At 40.0% G+C, this 21,828-nt stretch overlaps 1 protein-coding gene across 1 annotated transcript in view; it reads right to left on the bottom strand.

Moving 5' to 3' along the window:
- The window catches only part of IPCEF1 (interaction protein for cytohesin exchange factors 1), a 79,695-nt gene that overhangs the window by 28,298 nt on the left and 29,569 nt on the right, over positions 1–21,828 (bottom strand). The window contains exons 2-4 of the mRNA XM_040057611.2: positions 13,743–13,793; positions 8,193–8,229; positions 7,359–7,528 (exon numbers count right to left, since the gene is read on the bottom strand). Coding sequence (XP_039913545.1) covers positions 7,359–7,528; positions 8,193–8,229; positions 13,743–13,766 — 231 coding nt within the window. The 5' untranslated portion in view covers positions 13,767–13,793. The remainder of the gene's footprint in view (positions 1–7,358; positions 7,529–8,192; positions 8,230–13,742; positions 13,794–21,828) is intronic.

Below are 21,828 nucleotides of genomic sequence, written 5' to 3'. Positions count from 1 at the left end.
AAAAATACAAATCAAAAGTGCCCCAAGATGATTCCAAGTAGAAATGGAGGAGGGTGTCCCTGAGGAATTGCAGCATGGAGCATTTTGCAGTTACCTATAAACAAGCAAGGCAGAGGCAATGCAGGCTGCTCCCATTGCACAAGGTGCGAGGGGATCATCCCACACATCTGAGTTCTGTGGTTCAACACTGCAAACCTGCCTCAGAGGGCTTTGGTCACCCACCTGTCACTCCCCCCAGAAATTTGCAGGTATGGTACAAGAGGTAGAAAAATCCAGGCAGATATTTACATTTACAGTACCCTGTTTACATCCAGCCTGCCCTTTCTGCATGCAAAGAGGTTTCCTGAGCATTGACATCTCTGTTCTCAGTCAGCAGGACTCTGAGTCAGAGCACTGCTCCAGCAAAGCAGACAAACCTCAAATCCCTGTTTGTGCTGTCTGAAACTGAAACATCTGAAGCAGAAACATCTTCCTTACTACATCTATCTACAGAGATGGTCATCTGCAGTAAGATTAGGAGTCCTCCCCAGATGAGCAATATATAATGTAGACAAAAGTCTGTAGGACATACTGTCAGGAAGAAAAGTGCTTTCCAAAATACAGAGTGCTTATTCCTGAATTATATTTTTGCTGCTCCCAGCCATTGCTCATAGACACATTAAAATTCTGAAAATGTGCACTGAGTTAAAGCAGGTAAAATACACACAACAGTTACAAAGGCAGAGGATAAATGAAGATGACTGACAGTATCTCAAGTCTCATTATGCATGAATATGACGAGACTATAAAAAACATTGATCAAGATGAGTCTTTGAGCTTTAATGCTTGGAAGTATGAATCTCCAGGAACTGAAATATGGATATAGAATGGATTCTTCAATGGGTGGCTTCCCCTCACATCTGCATATCTGTTCTTTGGTATACAATGAATCATGGCCTAACCATCTTTCCTGTCATTTACATGTATTAAACATTCATGGGAGAAGTTTATATTTTACATCATCACCAGTAAAAGGTTTTGCTGCTCCAAGACACACACACACACACAGACACACAGCATCAGTGAAAAGGGTTTTTCTTATTTTCTTTCAGTATAGGAGAAAAAAAAAATTTACATCTAGGCTGAAAACCTTTCCTTTTGTAATACTTGTATGAAAAAGTGCTTATTTACTACTGTGGGCTTTTAGCACCCTCTGATTGTATTTGTATCTGTAAAACTTGTTTAGTGACTAGCTTGGGGAGCTTTTGTTTCCCTTCCATAGGTTGGAATTTCATGAGACTAAAGTCCTTGAGATAAAATAGCAACTAGCTAAACCTAGCATTACCATCCCAGATCCATAGTATATTAATTATATAGGGATGAGCAAATAAATACTGGTGAGTAATGAAAAAGGACTATTCTTGGGCTGCACTGTAGTTAAGGTAGAGATTGTTTTATCCAGCATTTCTGTTCCAAAAATATGATTACTTACTGGATCTGGAACACCGAATTTCCTGTGTAGTTCCCAGACCAGCCTGAGAATATCAGAGACCAATCTCAAAAAAGCTGTCTATGAGGTACAACAATCAGTATTGCACACATTGCTGGATGAGCAATGCATACAATGCAAGTTGCTTCTCTGCAGTATCACTCAATACTCCCAGTTTAAGAACAAGTTATCCATGAGACCCTGGGTGAAGTATCTTGCTGCCCCGGTACCCATGCAGCAATAAATCCGTGGCCTGAGCTGGGTAAGCCATCAGGGGGGTGAGTGGGTGACTCGGATCTGGGACAGGTTTGGCCTTTCTTCCATGCTCCGAATGCAATTACAGCTCAACCAGTTCTGTCTATCAGTGCAGTAACCACTGGTCTAAACTGCACCCTATAAACAATTTACGGTGCTGCAAAAGCACTTCTGAGGGGATTAAGTCCATGAAATGCCATTAGATAGGTACATGAAATGCCACTGTCTCTACTGTCACTTTATAAAAGTATTTGAGTGTTTGCATTTTGTATTGGACTGGTGACTTACCAGCACTCTGTAAGCCAGTGTGAAGACACTCACCTGGAGTACTCCCACCCACCCAGAAACAGAATTCCGGCTTGAACTACTGACTTAATCCATTAGTAATTTAGATAGATTCCCCTATCTAAATTAGGGGAGCTCCCTCTAAATTACTAATGAATATAGGTCTGTAGGCTTTGATTTCAGCACTTTAATTTTAAAAGTTGTACAACAGGGAAACCCCCAACTTCCTATGCAGTATTTGGCCTCTTCCAGTTGGTAAAAGATTATGTTCTCACATACACATTCTCTCTCAATGCATTCATATTTTATACTAATTCTGTCTGTGTTTTCATGTTTGTTAAAGAAAAAATCATGTTTCATTTTATGTATGGGTGAAATAAGCTATTTTTATACATCTAAAATGTGCCAACTATGTAACAGAAAATAGAGGTTTGATGGGTATATAGCTTCATAATTATCAGGAAAAAAGAAAGGAAAAAAGGAAAAGAAGTCACTTAAAATTTTAAGAGTGTTATTTCAGTCAGCAAACAGAATTCCAAATAAATCCTAGGAACAGGACATGTGGAAGTCATCTTTTCAGTCATTCTTGGGATAAAAATTACATTTTAAACATTCAAAGCTTATAGAAATCCCAAGTGCTTTCTTTCTTCCAAAATGTTACCTCTAACATGACTTTAGCATGCTATTATTTAACTCACATTTCATTCAAAATTCCTTCAGATTTTGATGTGAAGCTGTAATATAGCCCTAAAAAACTCAGATAAAAATAACTTTGACCTGTTTTCTACTTAATCAGGATGTTTAAAAGAATAAGCTGTTATCTCTTGCGGGTTTTATAGAGGTTAGCCTAACATAAATCTGTGCTTTTGCTATTCCAAGTTGCAGAAAAATAATTTCATTAATAATAACAGTCTCTGCAAATTATTGTGGCAAAAAAATAGCCATTTTTCACAGAAAAAGCTTTAAAGCTTAAAAGTATGACAGCACTCAAAAATAAAGAAATTATTTATGAAACACAGTGCATGAATTCAGTGAAAGAGGCTAATGTCCTTTTGAGCTTGCCTCAATATGTTATCTAGATGTTGTGGGTTTAGGAGATTTAGTAAGTCGTTTAAAGTGAGTGTAATGTTGCAGGAAGGTTTTAAAGAATAGTGCTAGGAAATGAAATATCTTGGGTTTGTGTAACAGCTCCAATCTGCAAGTTGGGTAAATCCTCATGGACTCATCAGTGTTTCAGCACTGCCCCCAGAAGACTCTATGGATGCTGGAGGAGCAGTTCAGAATTTGGGTCTTTTTTTCTCTCTGCCAAGTGCATCAATGAGGCATCCTATAGAACTGTGAATAATTTGTGTAAGATGCTGGGCCATAAGTCCCCAAGCCTCTCAGCTCTATCAGTTGACATCAATGACTTTTTCTCATCCACGTAAGCAGCTATTATAATTCAAAGGTGAAAGGTTTTTCTTTTAAAAGACTGTAATTATACAGCTTCCAGAAAAGCTGTTGGAGTGATGACCAATTTAAATGCAGTGAATGAGGAAAAAAAGTACAAAGATAAATAGTGACAGTAGATCACAGCCTGCAACTCTTTTATTTTATATGTATATTTCTTTTCAGCTGAATCCCCATGACAACCACCGTTAACACATTCTGCAAAAATCTATTTCAACTCTATTTGGAAAACCAGTCAAGCTACCCCAAAGACCCACCAGACAGAGGCATTTAGTCCTTTGTCCCATTCCAGCCAACATTATCCAACATAGTCGAAACAAGCACAAAGAGCCAGGAGCCTGGGATTACATGTGACAATCCTCCCCTACCACCCCTCTTCCTATGTAGGAGCACTAATTCCCTCTGGGGTTTCAGTATGAGAATTGAAACAGCTAAAGGGTCAGGCAGGATCACAAACTGTACTATTTAAACACTTGTCTTCAAGGCAGCTGTCTACAGAGAGCAGTACTAAGCAAAAAAATAGAAACCAACACTAATGAAGAGCCATTGTCCAAGGAGTCTGGTTCTTGAATGCAACCAGAAAGTCTGACTGCCAGACATATTTTACAACATTTCCTGTGTTTTCATTGCAAAACCAGCCTTTCTGTGCTTCCTCCTAGTTCAAACAGCTTCCCCTCCCCAGACTGGGAGTGCTTCCATGCTGCAAAGAGAGGTTTACTTGCCTCACATTTTATAGGAAGAAGAAGGTTGTGTGGGAAGAGGTTCCAGGGCAGCCTACCCAAGCCTGCTGAGACCACTGGGCCCTGACCTCAGCTAGCTCACTGAATATTTATTCAGATTTGCCTGTGTTCTCTAGCTTTCTTTCAGTAAAGGAGAAGCTTGACTCTCGGGGTGTCTGATCTGCTATTGCTGACACGTTTATTATTCTTACTCTTTTGAGCTGTGGCCTTCACAAAATATTTTATGCTAAATTGAAGGAAATATCAGCTGCAAATGTCACAAGTGTCCTATATCATGTACCCAAATCTGCCTCTCATGAGAGACCCAAAACCAGAGAGGTTTGAAGAAAAATTAAACCAGAGCGATAGAAACATTCAGAGCTTCAGAGGCACATGAAGGCAAACTTGACCAAGAAGATGATATTCAGATGAGGTTATCTACCCAAATCCAGGATAACACATGTTCCCATACAAATTCCACCCACTCTCTATTTTCTCCATCTCCATCAGAAAAAAGGTCCAGCGCCCTGTTGCTATGCTACAGTTGCCAGTGTCTGGTTTTCACACAGCCACAAACAAACCATGCTCATTTCTCACCAGAAAACCAAACTGGTCAAGCAGAGGTACAGGCAACCAGAGTGCCCCAGTCCCTTTGACGTCAGCCCCGCTCTTTCATCACCACCTTTGGCATCAGCCTCCGTAAAAGGGCTGGGCACGGGAAGCGTCAGACACGTGAGAAGCAGGACTCCTGTTTCAACAGAACTGCAGACTGTCACCTTGCTCATGCCCTTGGGACCAAGGATTAACTTTACTGAAGACAGTGGAAGTGCAGGCAGTCCTAACGCCAGGCCAGAGACTTGTCAAGCAAGCAAATGTGTGTCTGCTATTTCTCCTTCATCAATCTAGAAGTGAGAATATCTGGGTCTAATTGATCTCATATACAACTCTGAGCATGCCTCTGGTCACAGGATTTTAAGAAAGTCGGCCTTAACAAAGAACACCTCCTCTCCTTTCCAAAACCCTCACTTACGGATATTCTGCAAATGCTGATTGAATCTATAGTTACAGAGAGGCTGCACTTTAAACTGCCAAGAGAAACCTTGAGGTTTTTAACATAAAATGGTGTGTGAGAGTTGGCAGAGTTGAAAGCAAAGAGGTACTACCAGCTAACATGCTTACAGCACAAGTGTGATAGGTGAGAACTCGGGGCTGACACAAGACAACAGTATTTCGAAGCCATATGAGCTCTTCAGAGGAAATGAAATGAATTGGAATGAGGCTGACATTTATTTTTCAGCCTTGCTCATTTGGGGGCAGTCAGTGACAGCCAGGAAGTAGGCATGGACTAAAAGGATGAGTGCTGTCTAGGAGCACTGGAATCAGCATGATCATGGTTTCTCCTGATCTCAGGAGTCGAATTTAACCAGGCCAGAACAACTGAAGGAAGTGAAGGAATTTGCACCTCTCCCCCATCACTCTTCTCTTCCCAGAGGCAAACTTTTCCTAGTCTTGCCTTTTTCATTTGTTCCTATGTTGATTACTCCTCAGGATCATTCCTTTCTGATATTTTCTGTGTCTAAAAAGATGTATCAGCCAGCCAGCCAGCTCACCTTTCTTAAAACTTCAGAAGTACAAATGCAAACATATATTTATAAAAGCCAATATTAATAAGGTTTTGCAAGGTATTAATGCTGCTTATTAGTATTACTGCCTTGCCCTGTCTTTCAAGCAGAGATATTGTAAGCACTAGGAAAAAAAGTACATTTTAAAAACTTTTTTCCCAGTTTTTCGATTTCTTTTCTCCCCAATATGCATGTATTTGACATAATTTTGAAAGGATTCCATATCAGACTACCACAACATCATGAAAAACAACAGCCCAAGACCAGATGGGTTGCTTTCCTTTACCCTAAAAAGAAATAGTTAATATCATCTTGAAGTACCCATCAAAGATTTTATTTGGATTTTAAAAAAGGAAACAACAAAAAAAATATCTCTCTCTCACACACACAAGCAAAAAAAAAAAAAAAACAAAACCAACAAACAAACAAAAAAACCACCACTAACACTATACCCACAAAGGAAGGGAGAATGTGTAATAGTCTACATCAGTAAAGCTTTGTCTGAGGTATGAGGATGTTTTTAATGGATTCAACTTTTTTTTTTCCTGAAACAGTTAGCAAAATTTTTGATGGGGATTACTGCAGTGGAAATAAACAAGTGGAAATCATCCAGATTCCCTTTGATTTTTTTTTAATTGCTCTAAGAATTAATAAGGGTTCCTTTAATCTTTTATCCTTAGCTGTGCCTGCAACATGCTGATTTCCAGAGCAGCTACTTTGCATTTGGGGAACCTCATGTCCATCCACAATTTGACACTGAAGTTGCTGAGTTTCAACCTAGGTTTTTGCTGGCATTCCCTAATTCTCTTTGCACGCTAATTCTTAGCTCTGTCACTCCATCATTTGAATGTGATAAGAGCTTTTTAGAGGTAGCAGTGCCAGGCAGCAAAATGAAGGAAATATATATCTGAATCTTCCTAGGATGGGCAAGACACCCTCTCTACCCAATCAAATAAGCCCAGAGTAAAGCCAGCTGCCCTCTGCACTTGAAAAGGAAAAAACAACAACTACAACAACAACAAAGGAAAGGAGGACAAAAAATTTAAAAACATTAAGAAATGAAAATAAATAAATTGGAAAGAAATAGAAGTAAAAAAGAAAAAGTAACAAAGTGCACAAGTGCACAAACAGAATAATCTCAGTGTGGAAGGGGCTGAAAAGAGAGACAGGAGAGACATTTCTGAAAACTAAATTAATAAGTGAAGAAGCATTCCTGTTTTGAGTCTTGACAACAAGTGTTTGCAAATTGCCTATACCCAAGAAAACATTCTCAAATTCAAATACCACCAGAGCCTTTAAAGAACAGCTCTTTACAGAACTGCACAGACAGCAAGTTAGCATTGCACAAGTGCCTGCTGAACTAGAAAACACTTAGTTTTCTGCATATTTCAAATTCATATAGACACTTCACAGATCACAAGAAGTGTCAGGGCTGAGAAATAAACCCAATTGATTGTACTCCTCCAAGGTGAACCTAAATTGTGACCCCAGCTTCCGTTCCCTCAGTCCCAGCAGATGCTGTTTGTCTGGCACCCAGAGCTGGCTGTTTGCTGTACTCACCAGCTGACTGCTGTACCAATACAGCGAGGACTCCTTTAGCACACACCAGAACTTCTTCCATTTGTTGCCAATGAAAGCTCCTTTTTCCTTCTTTTTGTAGAGCCATCCTTGGCAATCGGCTTGCCCCAGCTCTTTGCACGATATCCTCCGTCGGCTCATTATAAAGAACCCTGTGCCATTAAAAATACAGTGTTGTGCTTGCTTAAATCTGCATTACCAGGAAAGATGTTGCTGCTAATTAAGGACATCATCCTTAATTAGGAATCTTAGCAAGTCATCCAAGCATATCTTAAAATATACTTAGAAGTCATTCAGTTTTATAATGGCTGTGACAGTAACACACATTCATTTGAAAGGATTGCTGATGTTCAGAAATAAAACAGTAAGCTATAGGTAATGCAGATGCTAATTAATGGTAAGATAACAATACACGAGTTTTTGTAAATTAAAAATACAGCCCTTGACCCTTTTAAGAGAAGCATGCATATATTTTTCTTCACACAGCTGCACTGAAAAGAATACATCTATTTAAGTCAGCTAGAGAAAACTATTATGCCAAGTACATGAAAACCACTAGTGTGTATGTTTGTGCAGGCAGCTGATTCCTCACTGATTTCCAGCTTTAATTCAATTAACATACCACAAGGATTTAGTCCAAAGGAACAGCCCGTTGTCATTTTTCTCAGAATCAGTGTAAGAATCAGTGGAGTTAAAAAGCAGCTTTTCACCAGATGAGTAGCAGTACAAAATCCTCACCCTCCCAAGAATAAGACATACTAAGAAAATAACAGAAGAGAAATCCAGGAGAGAAAAGAAAAAACAATCTCTCATTACCTTGACTTTTCTTTTTTGCCTTCTGACGCAAAGGAACCTGTAAGAAATGCAGGAAGGAAAGAAAAGAGGAAATTTCAGATTGTGTTGCAACATTTGTGTAGAAAGGGGAGGGGGAAGCTAGAGAAGGACGTGGTGGTGATGCTGGTGGTATATGCAGGATGGAAACACATAACCCACTCACTGCTGAGGGGATGTTACCAGCTGAAGCAAAAAACGTGCTAATTAAAATTGATGTATATCTAGTTGAGCAAGAGCAAGCACAACCCTATTACACATGTGTCTATCTACTACTGCTTCCTGTCTCACATCCACAGGCAGCTTCTACTTCGCTGTGTTTGCCTGAATTGTATTTTGTGTTTTGAAGTTAAAAAATAGAAGTAAAGACTCCAGCATTTTAAAGCTTCACTAGGTCCCACAAGGACAAATTACAAACATGGGGAGATTAAAATACATGCCAGATGACTGAGGGTCATTTAGCTCATTCTAAGAAATCCTGAAAAAGAAAAAAAACTTGATCTTCACCTTTGCATTTTATTTCATGCAGAACATGTATTTTTTCCCTAAGAAATAGTTTCATAATATTTCTTAAGAAAAAAAAATTACACAAAATATATGGAAATTTTAGTCATTGCGAAAATAACACAATTGAAATAATTTATGCATTTGCAGTCTACATAGTTAATCCTGCATAAACATATAGAAAATGAAACTAAAAGAGAAGACCACAGAACAAAAAAAGAGGTTATTGAAAATGGAAGCTATGGCTTTTGGAGTAAATTCTCCCCAGACAGGCTGGTTGGTTGTGTGGTTATGGACAACATACTTGACTTCTGTTTACCTCAACCTTTCCTTCTCTAGTGTGGGAAATAAAGCATGCAATTTTTCTATTTTTAGGAAGGGTTTGAAGCCTCCGGATGACAAATGCTGGGTAAAGTGACATATGATTTAATATGCTGGCCACAACGTTGCTATGCAAAGCCGGTAGCTACCTGATCCGCTGCAGAGCTACGCTATGAACATCCCTAATGTAGCCCCTCCGCATCGCCAGACAGCTTCCCAGGAAAACAAAACCCCATTTCACATCACTCTTGAAAAATTTATTTGGCTCTTCTCATAGGCAAGTTAAAGATGAGTAAAGCTAGACTGTCTGCAAACAATGATAGAAGAGACCACTGCCGTCAGCATTTACAAGAGCTACAACTTTCTGAAGAGGGGATCTCTGCAGCATGTACCACAGAGCACAGAGCCATGTATCGCAGCCCTGTGCTTATCTGGTGCCTATTTGACGTGACCTGAGCAACACTCTTGTGGGAGGCTTTGCCAGGCATGAATAATCCCAGACTCCTACTTATTCACTGAGTATTCTCTTTTCCTTTTTCCCTTTTTTTTGTTTAATTCTACCACTGCCTCTCTCTCTCAGACTATTCTCCATGACAACACACAAAGAAAAGCAATAAGAAAACACATCAGCTCTATTAGAGACTGCTATTTCCCTATCTTTTATAGGCCACCCTTCATGTCTTCGTTCCAAAGAAACTCAGCACCCTATTTAGCACACTGGAAATAATATATGGCCTCAGAGAATCAATGGGTCACACAAACTAATTACTTTCCTTCTGAGCTATCAAAAATGATATTAAGAAAAACAAATATTAATCAGGTCTCCTGGCCCAAAAACTATGTAGTAAAGCAAAACACATTTGCCATGGCATTATACTGGGGTCATTTCATCTGTAACTAGTATAAAGTCATACAAAAAGAAGAGTGATACTGAGACAGGATGTGGTTCTCCCTACACAGCTGAGGAGGAAGCAATCTTTCCACTAAGCTTGTTGATGACCGAAAGAGAAATAACATGGTCTATTGCTCATCTGTCAAGAAAGAACTAATACCCATGTTGTGCAAGTCATCCATTGGGGCTCACTTTATATCAGACTGAGGCAAAAACGGATCACCTAGTAAGAGCTTGGGCAAGCTAAAAGAATTTACAAATTTATGTGCATTATTCTGTGGCAGCAATGGCATCCTGCTGCAAGTTGATAGGGGTGATGAACCAAACCTCTTTTCTTCATATATTGTGGGAGGAGTTGGGAAATTAACGGTGGAAGTAGGAGCAGTTTCTCCAGCCAGAACTGTAATTAGTTTGCCTGGATAAAATCAGCGGTAAATCTCTAACAAAATAAGTGTTGAATGATTTTTTTTTTTTTTTTTTTTAATTAAGGTGCATTTCTCATTATTTTTCCTAGTGTTCCTGAAAATTGAGGTAAATTTTCAACAAATTAGCACTAAGTCTGGAGTTCTGCAACTTCTGTTTGTGTTTTAGTGCTGTTCAGAAACCCAGCTTTATCCTATTAAAAAATATGTGTTCTGCTCCACACAAGAGAAAGCTCTTATCCCCAACTGCAACAATAAAATGTGGCATGATTCACAAAATTGCCTTCTCAAATTTTGTTGGTCTATAAACAAATAAAAACAATCTCTTTCTCCAAAGCACAGTGTTTGGAGTCAGATAGATACTTTATGAAATAAACAAGCTGTTCTCAGTAAAACTGTTTTCATCTCAAACCAATAGAAAACCTATATTTAAATTAATCTACCACAAAATTCATAAAATGCCTCACCAGCACAGTTTGTATTCAATTTTCCGTGAGAATACAACACATTAGCAAGTCTCCAGGGGCAAACCTTTTTTCAAGAAGTAAATTAAAGTTTCCTTCTCTGAAAATTCTTATAAAAAAGCGGGTTTTGTCAGTGGACCTGGGAAAACATTGATTAAGAGATACTTTCAAGTTTCACTCTTCTAGTGATTCTTACCAGTGCAGAACAAAGAGGAAACTGTCGAAGGCAGTGTTGTTACCAATAAAACCTGGGATATAACAGCAGTTTCAGATGTGAATGTACTGTAACTAGCAGATATAGACACTAAAACAATCTGAAACTAAACCAAATGCCAGGATTTTGCTTTTAACAATGGTGGATGTTTTTTTATAATTTTCAGTTTCCTAATGGGAAGTGATTTATTTCATTATCAACTGAAATACAAACCAAGAACAACAGATGTATTTCTATTTCTTCTTACCAAGGGAAATCTGAGAGCAGTAGCTCTAATAAAGCTCTGGGATAACGGCAAAACATACACTTTTGTGCATGACTGGTAACTGAGAGTTATAATTTTAATTATTTTGGTAGGCCTTGGTTTGCGAAGGACTGAACAGGATGGAATGGCGAGCCTGCAGAACAACACAGACTTCAAACTTGCTATCTATTACTCCTCCACTTGGCAAACACACCATGACTGAGTTGCAAAGGAACCTGTTCAACTGCACGTTGTTCATAGCCTCTTTTGTGCCAGGCAGGCTGCAGTGATAAGCAAAATCATGTGAGAGAAGTGACAACTTCAGCAGAAGTTCTGTCAGTTTAGATGTTCTATTTTTCTACAGAATCACAGTATGGTTAAGACTGAAGGGACTTCAAGAAGTCATCGAGGTCCACTCCCCACCTGCACCTGGTTTTCCAGGACTATTTCCAGATGGTTTTTGCATTTCACCAAGCATGGAGACACCCCACTCTCTCTGGGTAACCTGTGACAGTGCCCAGTCATCCTAAGTCATGCCTAAGAATCATAGAATCCTTAAAGTTGGAAAAGGCCTTTAAAGTCACCAAGTCCAACCATCAACTTAGCACTACCCTCATGTTGGCCACTAAACCATGTCCTCTTCTTTGCATCCTCCCTTCAGATATTTATGCACATGGGTAAGAGCTCCCCTGAGCCTGTTGTCCAAGCTAAACAATCCCAGTTCAACTAGTCTTTCCTAATGTCTTAGATGCTACAGTCCCTTAATTATTCTTCTGGCCCTTCATTGGCCCCTTCAGTATATCATATGTCTCTTATACTGAGAAGTCATTCCAGGGGTGGCCTCAGCAGCACTGAATGATTTATGACCTCCCTTGACCTGCTGTCTAATGTAGCCAAAGATAGCATTTACCTTCTTTGCAACATGGGCACATTGCTGGCCCATGGTGTCCACTAAGATTCCCAGGTCCCTCTCTGAAAAGCTCTTTTCCAGCTCCATGGCCCTCAGTGTGGACTGGTTACCCCTAGAAGCATCATTTGCACTCAGATGGAATGACAACGGGATGGAAGTCAGAGGGCTGGACAGGCTTTGGCAGTCTGCACAACATCCTGGGTCCTGGACCCTCCCAGGCAGCAAATATCTGTCAAGAAAGAACTTGTGATCAGGCCTAAAGGAGTGTCCTTTGTCCCTCACAGCAGGGAGTACCCAGAGCAGGCTCTCACCATTTCTTCCCAGTAGACCTGCATGGTTTACAGTTAAGTGAAACACTTCCTCTACCAGGGGACACATCTGGCTCCTCTTCAATTATGAGGACAGTCAACCTGTTCCGAGATGAGGCGGGAGCTTCCTCTTGATGCAAGAGGTCATCAACTTCCATCCTTCCAATTCTCCGGAGGTTCTGCTTACTTTGATAGCAAGCATAGACACTGTCTGCTTCTCCATTGCAGCTGGGGACTGATGCTCTTCACGCTGTTGTGCCTCAACGACCCTATCTCTCTCTCCCTTCCACTTTCTCTGATGCTGCACAGTTTTCACACTTCCTCCAGAACCTCCTCCACATGCCAGCACATCTCCTTCAAGATGGCCTGCAGGGCTGAGAGACATTGTCCTTGGCCTCAAGAAGAGGTCCCTGACACCCCCTGAAGTCTGTGACTCAAAGGGCTGCAGCCACTCTGTGTGGAAGCCTCTGTCCTAGCAGGGACAGCTGTTTCTGCACCTTCTGGGGAAACTGCCCTCTTACCACTGTGTCTAAGACTCCTACAGCCCCACAGTTTCAACACAGGCCCCCTTATTTCACTCCTTCTTCATACTCTGCTGCACAAACTGGTGGCTCTGTTGGCTGGTCTCAGGGTAGGTCCCTCCCAAACACCAGTTAAAGGACTTTTGACTCCTCCTAATCAGAGGGAGCTGGATGAAAGGCTCCAGGAGTCCTGTGTCAGGGGCAGCCTGCAAACTCCACAGGAATAAAAATGGGATGAAATAGGTATATGAGGTTATTTCAAGGGAAAGGAAAAAAAGTCTGCATGGAAAAGCAGGGGTATTGGGCTGAAATACTGAAAAAACAGGATTCATGCCTCAAATTTCTACTCACAATGCATGAAGGCACCAAAGGCAGCTATGATCAACAGTTATATTCTACAGAGCTGTGTTTTCTTTAAGCTTCCCAAGGATTAGACTGTGTGGCTAAGAAAATCCTTTGCTAAGCTCATGTATCATAGGTTTCAGCTGTCTCATCCATTGAGGGGTAGGACTTGAAAGTGAGGGCACCCCTAGCATCAGGCACATGCAGTAGATTTCGTTTTATCCTTTTAGCAGAACCGAGGCAACCTCTCTACTTGGTCTGGTCTATAAGAAAGATACTGAAGCTGTTCACATGTGCTATTCTTTTATGCTGTTTGTGGTCTTTGTGACAAGGATGTAACATATGACCTCTTCAGATGATCAGTAACTCTGACATAACTACAATTATACTTACAAGAATATTGCCATCAGCTTCCATGAATGGTTTCAAAGCTCAATGGAAAAGCTGTGAAAAGAGAAAAAATTGTGTACTTAAGCTCTGTATTATATTTTCATATAGAATAAGTCTTGGCAGTAGAGTAAAAAAATACTTACATTTTGTCCTTCTAACTCTACCCTCCAACTTCTTGCAGGCTCTAAAGAATTTATTTTTTTTTTCCAAAGACAATCCTATGTTATGTGAACTGATTTTATTGATTTAGAAATCAACAAGCAGTAAGTAACATTGACTCAAAACTATCCAAGCTTATTTTTATGAGATAAACAGAACAAAGCTCATGGATGTGGCCAGAGGGTTGCTTTTTACTTGGTTGTGATAGGTTTTGGAGTTGGGTGGGATTGGAGGTTTTTGGGGTTTTAAGAGGAAATGCAAGAGAGAGGATAAATAAATAAAATTGGGAGTGGATATTTTCGTTCATTTTGGTCTTTAGTCTGAAAGAAATCTATAGGATTTGGATTCCTGATTTGGTAAAGTAATTCCCAGCATTTTCTGGGAGTAAAAATTAAGTAACTGGTTCTCCTGTATGGGATGAGACCTCATACTGCACTACTTATTCTATAATGAATTGAAATTTTCCTTTCTGGACATCAAAATCTGTGCAGTCCAACAGCAGATGTAGGGTTCTATTTTCCAGAGACACACCAGGTTAGTAGGTATCCATTTAGGTGTCAGATTAGGTGATTTCATTTGGTTAACACAAGCACTTGTCAGCTCCCTGAGTGATTTCCTTTGGTTGGTAGAATGGGCAGATGATTAATTGGCGCAGTGAACCAATGTTTTTGGTGCCAGCAAAGTTCCTACAAAACTCACCCCTCTGCATGCGAAAGAATCATGGAGGAAAATGGGAGAGGATACAAAACTCTGCTGAAGCAAGCCAGAAAGGATTTCCAGAAATAGAGCCCCACTTCAGAAGAATTTCTAACAAGAACATTTTCCTGTTACTAGAACCAGTTATTTAAGATATGTGCCACTCCTCATACATAATATTTAGTTTGAAAATAAAATCTTAAAGAAGAAAATAAAAACCCACCTACTGGCTTCCAGCAATTTCAAACCAAAAATAGAAAGGCAAACAAATCCATATTTTTCTGGCTCCCAGCCATTTCTCTTCAAAAGTAGAAAGAAGCACTTTCTATAAGTAGCTCAAGTTGAAGTAATATCATGATGTGGAGAGATGTTATGGCCAATAATTTCAAGGATGTTTAGAAATCATAGCTAGTACAAACAAGCAGAGGAAACACCTTGAGTTATACAATTAAATTAACACTGAGCCTCAAATACAGAGCAAGCAAGAAAGGGAATAACAGACCATATCACAGTAAGTACTGTGACGTGGCCTTTTTCCTGTCCTTTCTTAATTTCATGTGTGCCTTGGGTTTGGGGAGGAACTGCCCAGCTTTGAATCAGACACAGTACCAGGAGCAAGAGGAGAAGCATTAGTTAACCGGCAAGGCAACGTTTCCTCCTGTGTGCTTTGTGCCAAAGGAGCTGAAATGGATTTCAGCTAACCTTTCTCAGTGACTTTAACTCAAACATCTGTTTCGTTTCCAGAAACCGAATAAGCAGTTTTGAGCCAGCACCCAGTGTTCAAAAGCAGCATTGACTTCTGTCCCATTCTAGTTAAAGAATATAATTTATTGGTCCCTGTGTAATGAAAGATACGTAAAAAATCACAGTCACTGCAGAAATAATTCTTAGACACTTAATCTGAGTTTGTTGCTCCTAAGAAAGCCCAACTCGAGTGAGATTAGTTACTCTGTGAAAAAGCATTAGGATTTTCATATCCATTCAAGTGTACTCAACTGTTTCAAAACTAACATTGCAGAAGGGCATAACCTGCTTATCTCTGCACTAGAGCGAAACAAGAGATTCCTTTTCAATTTTGTGCAGGTGCACTTGGCAAAACTAACTCTCCTTTCTAAACAGTCGGGTGAATTAGGAGAAGGAGCTGGATAAATGTGGGCACTCAGATAGAGCCAGTAAATATGCACCTTACTGGATGCCCCAGCATGACTCTTCAGGGGCTGTCCCTGGGAACCACAGCCCCCTCCCCTCGATAAGCCCATCACACAGACTGCAGCTGGGATCTCATGATGGGCAGTGCCCTCATATTTCCCCCTGTGAGGTTGTAGTGGTCACACCATAGCAGCCCAGAGGCGTGCTCAGGGCTGGCAGCTTGGCCAACAGGAGGGCTTCCCAGCCCACAAAAGCTACACCTGAGCTCAGGAGCTTTGCAAGTCAGTGAGAGGATAGTAAGAGAGGTTAGTAAGAGACACCCCTTCAGTTCATATCCTCAGGAAGGTGTCCTAACTCCAAGCTGGAATATCTGCAGCAGGAGAAGACTCAGCCCATTTCACAGCACACACAGTGCTATGTTACAGCCTGAAGACCTGTGTGCATCCTTGTCCTGACTTAGGTGGACATTGAATTTGAAGAGGGATGTCACCCCAAAAGGTGGGTGTGGGATTATAGCCCTCTTCCTAAAACTTACCACTTGCAACAAGATAAATTCTAGGAACAGAAGGAGAGGAAAACCCTTCAGCCTACAGATTTAGGTACCCACATGGAAGACGTGCAACAGGATTGCAGTCTGCTGTAACGGATGCTCAATTTGCTAAAATTGAAATGTGGAATAAACCAGAGAGAGAAAATTAAACATGGTAAACCCTCTCCCACTTCAGATGGCCTCAGAAACAGTAAAGAAACCTTGAATCTCTCATTTTCTGGAGGCTAAACTACAATGGATGTACTCAATAAAAGCAAAGGGGTTGGATTTACATTACCAGTTTGTAAACTATATCTGTATTTCTTTGGCTTTTCTAGCAGTTTTCTGAACCACCTGATTTCATTTCAGTCTGAATTGAATGCAATGTCAAATACAGTTTCAGTTAAGAGATTTCTAGATCAAGTTCTCAAGGGCTTTTAAAATTTTGATTTAACAACTGAACTATAAATATTGGTGTGTATTTATTTTATAAATAAAATAAAATAAAATTAATTTTTTTAAAAAATTAACCCTTTTATTAATCTCACTTCACCCTTGCTTTTTCAAGAAGAGTAATAAACAAGTAGGTATGAGCAATAAGCTGATGCAACAAACATGGAAATGTGACAGGTGACTTACCAGAAATATCTTACAATAACAGATAGAGGTAATTATTTTACTCATCATCTCTCCTAAAATATATAGAAATATCTCTATAAAGATGAAACGTAATTTGAAAGGGTGGAAAAAAGAAAAAAAAAAAACCGAGAAAACACTGATGATCCAATGACTCTAATTACAAAAATCAATCTTAATTCATTAGTAATATTCCTCTTGGGAAAATCAAAATCCACAAGGCCTTATGCTGTCTCTTGCCAATTACAAGCTAGAGTGAGTATGTCAATCTGCAATGATCATGGCATGAGCCTGCCAGACATGCCTTCCAGGCATTTCCCAGATGACAATCCAGAGTGGACATATGCCTTCCTGCTATTGAGTAAATATTTGATATATGCAACATGACTCAGACTATTTGTATCACAGAAGCACCCAAAATGTGCATAGCTAAGCTCCTGTTCAGGTGGCATTGACGCAGACTACTCCAAAAGAAAATTTCTGTTTTACCAAGCACCAAGACAGGGCTGTAGACAACGTGGAAAATAAGCTCTGAGCCTTCTGTTTACATTTCTCTCACAGCTTTAACTCCTGTGCTTGTTTTCTGTTCATTTGGCTGCCTGCACGAATCTGCACCTCAATGGGTAATGAATTGACAGGCAATATGAAACTAGTGAGAGTGCTACAAAAGTTTCCCCCCAAAAAATCAATGATTACTTAATCACATATTTCACCAGACATTAGGAATAACATTGCCCCAATTTACAGCAGCGCTTGAAGCACTGTCCAGTGGCAAGGAGACAGCCTTACGTAATAGTCCTAAATTATCACATTACCTCTAACTGGGGTTCTTGCAACAATGCACGGGAAAAATGATCACAGTGATCATGCAAACTCTTAGTTGTCCACAGGCTTACTAGATATCCGTTTAATCTGACAGAACCTTACCATTAACCACTAATTAGTCAGCTCTAGTCAGGTACTTAACTGGTTAATCAGCTGTCTAAATTGACTGTCTAACTTGTACAAGGAGTTTCTTGGCCTACAGATTTTCTCTCACATACAGGCTCACCAGGGAAGATGGATATTAAGGTGGTACTTTGCCTCGGGGCAGTGACAAATACACACTAAGCTAATTTTCACAAAAGTTTGTGGACCCGTCCCATCCTGGGTAAGGTTGCCCCACCCACCTTGGTCCCCATGACTTCATGTTTCCAGTTGCAGATGAAACTACAGATTCGCAATGGGCATCAGAAAGAGCAGGTCTATAGAAATATAGTCACAAGACATAATTGTCAGAATATAACTTCAGCTTTTGCCACAATAACTTTAACCTTTTGAATAAGTATTACACTTTGAAAAGACCAAAAGCCTCTTTTCCCAGGCTTAGTGGCAAGAAACTGCATTTTTTTGTATCTAATGCACTTATATTTTATAACACCATTGGTTATAACATTGTTTTCAAGCGCATTTGGAATTACTCAATCCCCTCATGTGAAAGCAATTCAAAAAGTTGACTTCTGACTCTGTTTGGGAGAAGGCCAGGAAAAACTGGAACAAAGTTCACTGCTCCTGTGTTGGAGACAGAAAGGGTCTGGAGGCATCACCCTGGTTGGATCAAGGCCAGGTCCTGTCAGCCCAGCTGGGAAGCCCAAGGGCAGCAGGTTATATGTGCTGACAGCTCTGAGCAAGCAGTTGCAGGAGTCAGCATTCTCTGCCTTCAGGAGGAGAGAAGCTGGAAAGAAGGAGGAGGTTCAACAAAAGGAAGACGTGCTCCAGCTGCCTCTATGACCTCACAGACTAAAATGAGAAGAAAAAAACCAAAAAATGGCATGCTTAATGAAGTGTGTCTGCCCCAAATTCCTTCTAGTGTTGAACTGACTCCTAGTGCTGCTGTGCTTGAAGGCCAAGGAAGAGTTTGCAGAAACATTGAGTGCAATGCTTCAATTCCTACTGCCTCCTAGGTGGCCTTTTGCTTTGCTGTGGCAGGCAACGAAAGCAGGCAAAGTTAAGCTGGCTGCAAAACTGGATGAAGAGTTAGTGCACTGAAGGGATGAGGAAACACTCCAGGGATAAAGAACTTCCCTGATGTTCTGTTTTCTTTTAAAGATGCACAGGTTTCTGCTAGCCCAGAAGATGAAACACAGGAGCAAGGAAGGGGGAAAAAAAGGTTAAAAGCCTATAGACCATCCTGAGACAACAATCTAAGGGGTGTCTCTTGAAGTAAGTCCCTTGTGAAAAGATACAATGAGGAGAGAGGGACCATCATTCCCTCCTATATTTTTTCAGATCAGTTGTTTAGCAAAGACAGTTTTGAGGGAACTCTGCAAGGTCCAGTACATAAAGAGAAAACAATAGCATGATTCACCCTAGCACAGAGGTACAGAACTGCTGCTCTACTTGCAAATTTGGATTATTGCACTGACAAGAGCCTGAGACCTCCTCATTGGAAGGCAGCTCTGAATAACCTTTGCTGTCATGGCATTGCAGGAGGTTTTTGCATCCAATGGAAGATAAAAATTGCAGGACCACGCTTTCAACTCCTGCATTTGAGAACAAAAGGCCAGCAAAAATTGTTAGTTTGTACTCTCTGAAGCTTAGATGAAAGTCTTCTTTCTTCTGCTAAGGAAATATTCGTTGAATCAACAGCACTATACAAAAGGCCAGCATTGACACTTCCAGGGGAATCTCAAAAGAACAGATTTTAAAAAATAAAGCAAAATCATTATGTTGATGATTATGAGGATGAAGTGGGTAAGAAATATCAGGAGGGGCTTGCTGCTTCTTCCATCAAAGAATTCCACTCCACATTAATAAAGTTCTCAAGAAACTAAAGTCTCGAGAGTCCTGTCTGGTTCTTCATTAAAAGGTCAGGAGCAGTGAAGAGTTTATCTTCCTCCCACACATCAGAGCACAGCAAATACATGTGCTGCACTCAAGCATCACCTCTGCAATAGGGCAATCCCAGTGGAGAGAGGCACAGCAAGGATCAACTGCCCTGGCAAGTTTTGCCAGAGGAGGGTGGAACTGCTTCTGCTCACAATGTCATCTGCTGAGCCATGCAGACCAGCAAGTGGCCTTCTTTTTCCCGTGGCCGAAAGACATTTCCCCAGGAACAGGAGAATGGAGAAAACTGGACTGCTGACACCACAGCTTCTCCAGAGAAATTTAGGCAGAACTCGTTCCTCCATTTAAGATCCATGTGCTAATATATAGCACAGAATTTCTCCGAGGTCTAGGATAGGGCGGGACAGTGAGCTGGGCAGGTAACTGGGAGCCAAAGGCTGTTCTCAGTATGTCTGAGTTACACCAGATATGGACTGCTAAGAGGCAGAAAAAATCACCTCTAGGATGAAAGCTCAAAGACATGATGAGAACATACTCTTAGAATCATTTTGCCCTGAAATCAAGTTTAATTATCAAGCAGCTTGCCTGCTTCTAAACTGTTTCAGCAGTAGGTTTGTGTCAGATTAATTCTCATCTTCAGTTGCTACCAGCCACATATACTTTGACTTACATTTGCAACAAGCAAGAGAAAAAAGCCCCTTCACCACACAAAAAGAGCACAGTATGTAACATCTGCTGGAGTACACACGCTTACCAGTGTGAAAAAGGGGTCTTGTCTAAGATGGGTAGCATAACAAGCTGGTTGGCCATGAGAGCTGCAATAAAACTTATATAAACCCCTATGACTGGTTGCATATGATGGCTGCATGCGAATGATTGTTGCAGTACTTTTCTTCAGCCTTCAGTGAATTCAGGATTTACTGATTCTTGTTTTTTTTAAAGACCATAGCCTTTGCCAGAACATCTGCACAAAGAAATAAGTCATTAGAGATAACTATTTGCTGCTCCTGAAAATGCAGATCTGACTGCATCAGACATTTTTTTCCTGAATCTTACAGAAATGAACACTTTTCTGTACTCCTTTTCTTTAGCGTTGCCCTCACTGTAGTAAAATCTGAAAGCAATGCAGTGAGCTTTTTTCTAAAGGAGAAGCCCGTACATTAAAATTACTTACACAGAACTGGAAACGGAACTTTTTCTTTCACAGGAACAATTTCAAGGTTTTCCCAGCTGACCTGAATTTTCTTTTATGTCATAAGTTGTTTTTCACCAAACTTTTGTACTTACATTCCACCATCCTATGGTTCTCACGACAGTCTACACAAAGTTAATCTGTATGTCTTATTTTTCTTCTAAGAAGAGACTTCCTCTCTTCTCTGTTTTTCTTCTAAAATGTTCCCAGCTCATTATGTCCTTTTATATTTAAAAAGGACTTATATTGTATTTCAATATAGGGCATATCCATTTTTTTTCTTAATTCTTATACACATATTTTGAAGATTTATAGAGGAAAAGCAGATAATCAAAATAAATTCTTGACTTCTGAGTCATAAAAAATGATAATCAAGACAATATAAAATTCATATGATCACCTATTTAGAGGTGATATAATCTTAGTATGATCATCTGTATATCTCACAGTAATTGCAGCCTCAATAGTTACTCCTATTTCTATGAGCTTCTTTAAATATTTTAACTTGTTACTTCATTTTTTCCTCTCATTGGCAAGAGAATCCCCATGGTAGTAAAAGTAATAAATGAGAGGTAAATGCTTGAAGAAAAGCAACCCCACTTTTCCCATTGCAGCAGAGCTCTAATTTATACCAATAACAATATAATTTCTAAAGTTGAGCATATTCTGATTGAAAACACTTATTTTTTGAATTATAGTACAGTCCTTAAATTTCAGTTTTATAGCTTACATTCAATTAAGTAATAATATAAAATTAATCCAAATTCGTGAGAAGGTTGGCACAAGAAACCTACTTCTCATAAATTAGACAGACTTTTGACCATCATTCTGTGATTGAGATCAATGAGGATGAAAAAGAATGCAAGCTATTCCAAACCACTTCAGAGGACTCACTTTCACAG

This window comes from Hirundo rustica, chromosome 3 (assembly GCF_015227805.2).
Source record: "Hirundo rustica isolate bHirRus1 chromosome 3, bHirRus1.pri.v3, whole genome shotgun sequence".
NCBI classification, from domain to species: Eukaryota; Metazoa; Chordata; class Aves; order Passeriformes; family Hirundinidae; genus Hirundo; species Hirundo rustica.
The sequence above is the reverse complement of the archived record's forward strand: the minus strand, read 5'-3'. Positions and strand labels throughout refer to the sequence as shown.